At 37.6% G+C, this 8245-nt stretch overlaps 1 protein-coding gene across 1 annotated transcript; it reads right to left on the reverse strand.

The window, feature by feature from the left end:
• Window positions 1-6530: 6530 nt before the first annotated feature.
• Window positions 6531-7493, reverse strand: LOC119254623 (olfactory receptor 52N2-like). Its single transcript, XM_037521724.1, has one exon. It carries the CDS (start codon window positions 7491-7493, stop codon window positions 6531-6533), a length of 963 nt encoding a protein of 320 aa, XP_037377621.1.
• Window positions 7494-8245: the final 752 nt, after the last annotated feature.

Consider the following 8245-nt stretch of genomic DNA (forward strand, 5'->3'; position numbering starts at 1 on the left):
GGAGCATTTCACATTCTTCATTAGCAATTGTTTCCTGTACAGAGGAGAGTTAGGGTTTAAGACCCTATAAGAGGGAGTTTTTTGACCCATAAATGCCACAATCTTTCCTTTGTTAACCAGGATATTTTGTTTTCCAGCTCCACTTTTTAGCATATGGTGTGTATAAATTACAGTACAGCCTTACCCTCCCCACGTCCCATTGTAACTTCCCTCACGCTCCATACCACCCTAGAACACCTCTGGCACTCCACATATTCCAATGATAATAATAAAAAAGGCTGTGAACTGGGCTACAGTTGTCTTCTTCCTTTCAAAAAACTTTTTTTCCATTTTCTTCCCTTCTCTCAGTTTCTTCCCTGAGTCTTGTCACTAAAATCATGTGGCTATGTTACAGAATCACATGAATCTAACTAGACCTTACTGGTAGTTTCATTTTCCAGCTTTAAAGGCCAATCAAAAATTAGTCCTGCCTTGAAGATTATGAAGAAATCTAATATTCTACATAAAATTTGCCAAGAAATCTCTGTATAACTTGCTTAAGGTAATATAATTGTTTTTGAGAAAACAAAAAAAGTATTTATGCTTCCACACCATTAGTTTTATAGAAATTAAGTAATATTTTTATTATGGCTTGTTTCACTCAGATATAGCATCCCTTTCCTTTTGATTTTTTTGGCCTTCCTTTTTTCCCTGCTCTCCATTCTCAATGGACTCAGGAAGCCCTGGAAGTTCTAAGTATTATTGATTGTCTATACTGCTTTAATTTAAATATTTCCTTTGTTACCTATGAACAGGTAATTGTTACAAAATATACCATATCTCTGGGTTGTTATTTCTCATGCAAGCAGTAGAAATAATTTGATGACGTTTCAGGGATGTTTAAAGAAAATTAAACGTTCTAGGTGGTTAAAGTACTTCTTTTAAGCTTTGGAGTCGCTGAGTCTCCTTATGTACCCAAATCAATGTCCAACACTCCCACTATCCAGCAGAAATAAATAAACACTTGCAGTGTGATGGCGTGTATTACATGGCTAGGAAGACATATGGCATGAGATCTTGTCATGTAAACATTCTAAAAATCACTGTGGCAACCACTCCTACTGGCCCAGGTACATAAATTAACTATGGAATAAACAAAATGCAATGCACTACACATTTCAGAGACACCTGGGCTCTGGTTGCTAAGCTGGCTGTATCTCATGTAAATGATCTCCTTTATAAGGGAGTTCCAGAAAAGTCACTGCATGCAGAAACCATTATTTCACACCTCTACATTAGAGAAATTTCAAGATTAAAATATTCAGTGTCCACCATCTTAAATGTGTACAATGTGATTAAATGAATGGAATATGTGGAAAATGAGACCAAGGCCTGTGAAAATCATGTAGGAAGAAAAAGAGTCTTTACCTCTTAAGTGCTTCTTGTTAAATTGCCTTTTGTTAACAGTCCCCATGTATCTCCCCATACCAATCTATTCCTGTCTTAGCCAATAATGTTTTCACTTTTCCTCAAACAGGTATTTTTGAAAATTTCCCAAACTCACCTCAAAGTTAGGCACAACCAAATCCCTATGCATACTTGAGAATCCTTATGAGTTCTTTAAAATCTGGGATGGCACCTCTTACATAGGATTTTTAGTTTCCCTGGAGAACTGCTGGCAAGACATCCCAGGTGGACTGATTCCCCAAATGAGATGTCTCAGAGGCCCTCTCTTTGAAGACAATGAACTTTGTAGCTGGTGGTAATATGTCTGTATTTAATTTTGGTAGAAGAAGAAACAACAAACACATTAAGATCTAATACCTTTTCTCCAGTGATGTGGAAAATAGCATCATTTAAAAAACATTTTTGTTATAAAATAAATATATCCTTAATATAGAAAATATGAAAAATTATGGGAACATATACTAAAAGTTGAAAAATTATCTGTAATTCTAGCACAGCAGATAGCTGTTCTAAAAATGTTTTTGGTATTTTAATCAGTTTATAATCATTATGCTTAACATTTTGTTTATGGATAAATTTCATACCGTATAAAATGTTCATATATTTGCTTTTCATACCTAATATTATTTTTGAAGATTTTCTCATGTCATTCTTTTTGCCTTGAAGCTGAAACTTTCAGCAGTTAAACCTTCTTCCCACCCACTGATTATATAAAATTTCATTAAGCATTTCATTAATCTCGACTATTTGTTTCTAATTGCTTTCTTTAAAAATAATTATTCTATGGCTATCTTGACTACTCTATTTGCATTACTAATTTTCCTCTCTTCAGATGATAAGAAATAGAATTAAAGTTTGTGGAATCAAAAGGTATGTGCAGGTTTTCTTTTAAAGATTTATTTATTTATGCAAACAAGAACTGGGGTATAGGCCAGAGGTGGGGGGGGGTGAGAGGATTCACCAGAGAAAGTGGGCAACAGAACAGGCAGACTGACTGAAATACACTGCTGAGGGCAGAAGCGGGAGAGTCAGGAGAGGTCTGCCGCACCATGTGGGTTGCTCCCTGGCCAGCCAGGTATCAAACCGGCACTGCAGAGGCTGTGGACAGCTTCACAGCTTTGCACTCAACCGCCTGTGCCACCAGGGAGGCCCTGTTTATTTTTGCTTATGTTTTCTTTGCTGGTGGAATCTGACATCAAATCTCTTTTCAATCGATTGAAATGGCTTTGACTCCTTATCTCAAATATAAAAATATTCAGTTCAAATTCTTTTCTCTAATTATCCCAAACAATAGTTAAGCCATCCATGTAAAATTCTGTTAATTTTTTCAGTTTTTCTATTAAACTATTTTAAGGGTTTTTTGTTTGTTTGTCTTTAGGAAACATCAGCAAAATTATTTCTCACAGTTCTGAAATCTAGGAAGTCTAAGACCAACACACTGGTAGATTCCGCTCCACTTCCAGTTCATGTTCTGCACCATTTCATTGTGTTCTCACTAGTGGAGGGGGAACGGATCTCTTTGGGGGTCTCTTTTATAAGGCACTATCCCCTTGAGGGCTCTGCCCTCATGAACTTTTCAATATATGAATTTGAGGTGGGTGGGAGGCAGCATGCAAATGTTCAATCTGTAACACTTGGGTTCAAGTTTCTACTCTGCTACTACCTTGTGATGTGGGCAGATCCTATCCTCATCTGCAAAAGATGGGGCTTGCTAATCTTTAACTTTACAATTTTAGAAGTTTTGACTTTCCAATATTTTTCTGCTGGGTCTTACTCATTGACTCTGCAGTTTTCAGATTATATGTCTAACAGTGTGTTTTTAAAGGCGCCATAGAAAGGACCTAAAAATCTGGAGGTACAGTAGGTCTGGGAAGAGTTATAAACACAAATGCCTCTCTGAAGAGTAGGGATGAGTGGTATTGCCAGAATATGGATGAAAATGAAAGCTGATAGGTCATATTGTTCAACAAATATTTGTGGACGGGTATAACATTGTAAAGGCTTTGGTAATTTCAGGTGGAATCAGGTTACATTTTAGGGTGAAATGGCCATTACATCATGCCAACCCATTTCTGGCCAGAAACTGAATGCCATGAAAACCCATGGGTACTCGTTGACGAATTTGACCATTCTAGGTCAAACTGCATCACTGTAAAGCAGTAACAGTGGAATAAGGAAGGATGAGAGCTGATGTGCCTTCCAGGATAGTTAGAGTTTCCAGATAGTGCTACACTCTTGACAGCAGCCAACCTGTAAAGAAGGGGCAACAAGGCAGAAGTTGGCTAACTGCACAACTGGCCAGAGATAGTAGTAATGAGGGTGTCAGGATCATCCTGCCATGGCTTGGTCCAGTTATGCTGGACTGGCAGTCCATCGGGTGTCCCTATTCGTGGAAGAAAACCATTTAGAAAACATGGGACAAAGCCCCCTGATCCTACAGCTTCTTCTTTAGTGCCACTACCCTGGTGGAGCCAGGGATGACCAGGTGAAAACCTCATACCAGTCGATTACTATAGGTCCCATAGAGCTACAGCCTGGAGAGGCTGTGTCTGTTCTTCCCTAGACCCCTCCTCTGCAGCTTCCAGCTCTCAGATACTGTGCTTCTCACAGTGGGCAGTGAGCCCCCCTGGCACCTGCAGAGGGCCATGTTCTTGGGCCCACGCTCAAGTCCCTCCCCATGTGACCTGACTCGATGGAAGTAATAGATTAGATTTTTTTTTTTTTTTTTTTTTTTTAAGGAGAAGCTTTATCTATGGTAATTTTCATTTCAAGGAAATGGCTACTGAGTGACAGAGTTCAGGGAAAGAGTGAAAAAAATTTCATGCATGGTCTTAGCTTTATTTCACCAGTTCATAAAACATAAAACACATCTGTTAGAGGGGTCATGTGCTTTGTGTTCTCCCGATCATTCTATTTCATTTTATGTTTCCATCTTCTGTATCTCTGTACCTTTACCCATATGATCAGTGGAAATGGTTAGGTAGATAATTCTGGAGGTTCAGCTGGAGTAAGATAATTTTCACTATCCATGCCATCACCTTGTCATATCCTTATACCCGTTGTTTGAAAGGAACTGTAATAAGATTACATTGATATCTGGGTGTCAGTTCTTGGTACCTAAAGTCTTAGCTCTGGAGCTAAGCAAACTGTTTGAGGCTGACGTAGGGCAGCGGTGTCCATTTTAACAAGCCCACTGAGCTCTGCTGTACAGCTTAGTCTCTAAGGGAAGAGATAGAATTTGAAATGAAGTCTTTTCCCCATTTTTTCTGGCTCATTTTATTTCTTTCTTGTTGTTTTCCTTTAATTCCCTCCCTTCTCTCTCTCCCTGCATAAATCCTGAGTAGATTTTCTTTCATTACCACCTTCCTTATAATTATTTAAAATTTTTTGGTGATTTCGGTCTGTTGGCTCTAAGTTCAATTGTGAGTTGGTTTCCAGAGCTTTTTTTTTTTTTCCCATGAAACCCAATTTTGAGTTTGTAAGGGGAAGATGTCATAAAGTTCATTGGAGATATTACTCAGGTGACTCAAATAAATGTTATTTAATGCAATTTGCTTCTCTGGATTTTTAAGTTTTTGTTCTGGATTGCTTTATTTGTTTTACATTTTAAAAGGACAGGGTTATTAGGAAAGCGAGAAAGAAAATGAGAGGCATCTACACAGTCATAGGTGGGCAGGAGAGTTTTGTTCTGGTTTTAATTGCTGTTAGTGGTGTTGCCTTCCTACCCTCATACACACCTTCTTCCCAGGGTGTCTTTTTGCATTTGAATTTTAATATTAATGCCCTGAGACTTATCCAGTCTTGCTCTTTCATAAAATGAGGGCAACTAGAGCTACCCTATAGTTTTGAAGTATAAGGTCAATGAGAGGTGAATAGGAGGTGAATTTCAATACCTGACAAAAAGACAATTTAGGAAAAGTAATTTCTTGATCTGTTTGCTAGCGTTTTGGTATGTTTTAAATGGCATTACCTGATGAACAAAATTTACCAAATCCAAAAACATAATTCAAAGAGATAGCAACTTTACTGATTATAAGTTTATAATTTATATTACACACATTGTCATACTATTACTACTTTTATACTCATTTCGCTTCCAAATATGTGAAAACTATTTTGTAAAAATACATGCTGTGATTAGTATATTTCACAATCATTTGACTATATATATATCAATATTCAAATATAGTCTTCATCGTAGCATATAATAAGAATATACTCTTAATCAGTTTTAAAATATCTCTATCTACTTATCAATTGTATCAATCTCCTGATCTTATTCTACTACTCCAGTTTCCCCTTGGCTTATGCTCATATTCTGTCTTCCTTTTCATTCAGTCGTGCTATCTTTGATTACTCAAGAGTTTTTTTCCTTGTAATCAAACTCAGACATCCTTGATTGGCAAAGTGTGACTATTTTCTTCATGGTGACTTTCCATTGCTTATAAAGCCTTTCCTCAAAAAGCTATCAGATAGTATCCACTCTGTCTTTCAAAATTCTGCTGGATGTGAATTCCAAGTAGTACTTCCCAGATTACAATGAACTCCAGCAATCATATTTGCCCCAGTTTCATGTACAGAAATACATTCATAAACATCCAAATAATCACATAGGCAGTGAAATTCCATAGATAAATTAATAGACAAGGGTGTTCTAAAGATATACAAGTTTCACATAAATATGGAATAAAAAGGATAACAACCTCAAAATTCAGCAGTGACAGTCTATGGACTATTTTCTGGGCCTTACCCAGTCTTCTGAGGTCTCTCTCTCTATGTGACATTCTCTCTATTCCTGCATTATTTCTACATCAAATTGCATTAGTCATCAAAAATTTACTTGAAGTTAGATATCAACTATTCCACTCTGTGCATCCATCCAACAAGGTATAACAAAGTTAAAGCATTATTTTCTATTTTAATTTTCTTTCAAGTTAGAAGTCTCATTTTATGATAGGTTCACAAATTTTATAGTAGAATATTAAAAGGTATTTTCTCCTACTTGTGGTTATTGAATTTTGCATTTATTCTCTATAAATTTTTTCTTTATAGTTATACACATTGAAGAATTCTGTATTATAAATTTATCTCACACTCAAAATATCTTTCTCTCTATAAAACAATTTGATGACTCCTTCACGGATCTGCTTGGTCTTCACCCCATAGACTATTGGATTCAAGGTAGGAGGCAGCAACAGGTACAGGTTGGCTATAAAAATGTGGATATGGTGAGGTATGGTGTGCCCCCCAAAGCGGTGGGTGAAGAAGTTGAAGAAGGCTGGGACATAGGTGATGACAATAGCACATAAATGGGATGTACAGGTGCTGAAGGCTTTGTGACGTGCATCTGCAGATGACAGATGCACTACAGCACGGATAATCATGATGTAAGACATGGAGATAAAGATCATATCAAATCCCCCAATAAAAATGGCCGCTATCAGACCGTAGATAGCATTAATCTTGATGTTGCCACAGGATAATTTGGCCACAGCCATATGGTCACAGTAGGTGTGGTGGATGAGGTTGCCCCTGCAATAGGGAAGACGCTTGATCAGGAAAGTGAATGGGATAATGAGTAACACACTGCGAGTGAAGGTGGCAAGCCCAGCCCTGGTGATTACAGTATTGGTGAGGATGGTAGAATAGCGGAGAGGATAGCAAATGGCCACATAGCGATCCAGAGCCATGAGCATGAGCACCCCAGATTCCATGCCCGTCAACATGTGGATGAAAAACATCTGTATAAGGCAGGCATTAAAATCAATCTCTTTAAGACTGAACCAAAAGATACATAACATATTGGGGACAAATGAAGTGCACCCGCTAACATCTGTAAGGGACAGCAAGGCCAGGAAGTAGTACATGGGCCGGTGCAGGGCCTCCTCATGGATGATGAGGTAGATGAGCCCACAATTGGCCACAACAGCGATGGTGTACATGAAGCAGAATGGCAGGGAGATCCAGACGTGTGTGGCCTCCAGCCCAGGGATCCCATTGAGGATGAAGTATCTGGGAGTCAGACTGCAGCTGTTGGCTCCATGCATGATGGTGAATTGCAAAGCATGTTACTTTTTGTACCAATAAAGGTATTAGGAGAAAGTTTTAAGATTATTTTCAGCCAGAGACAATAGGTGAGCCAGTATTTTGCACAATATAAATAACAGATTTTGGAGTAAAGAATCTTTTTGTACCCAGAGCATTTTTTATTCCTACTGAATGGTACTGAGCAATTATTAAGCAAAGTAATGCAAACAGAGTAACAAGGCCCCAATCTGGCTTGGTTTTATACCTGGTTCTAAATGTACCTGCTCATACCCCCAGGCCAGTCAGTAATGCTTGCCTTTGTTCCTAGGGCAACTTCCAAAGTATGGGCCCTCTTTAAATAACACTGATTCTCCTAACTTTTCACCGATTTTCCCTTCAAAAATTCCTATCAGATTTGTCTCCTGAGTTAATTCAATGACATGATCACCTACTTATCACACACATATAAAATTATATGGTTGAGCAACATCTATTCACAAGTATAAATATGGAAAGTCTAATTTTTCCAAGTCTAAGATTTTCATCTTTCTTCATTATTCTGGGACATGGATCTAGCATGAAAGATTTTTGATTAAAATCGCAAGATTGCAGGATGTTTCTTATGAGAAAACTGTTCTTTATCTTATGTTTTTAAAAGTTCCTATCTATTTTTTGGTTCAGATTATCAACTTCAGTTGTTCATTTTCCCACAGCATTGTATTGTATCTTACATTGTATTTTCAAACATTATTTCACATATTCTTCTGTTGCA

Source organism: Talpa occidentalis, unplaced genomic scaffold, assembly GCF_014898055.3.
Source record: "Talpa occidentalis isolate TD23 unplaced genomic scaffold, MPIMG_talOcc4v2.1 talOcc4.3, whole genome shotgun sequence".
In the NCBI taxonomy this organism is placed as follows: domain Eukaryota; kingdom Metazoa; phylum Chordata; class Mammalia; order Eulipotyphla; family Talpidae; genus Talpa; species Talpa occidentalis.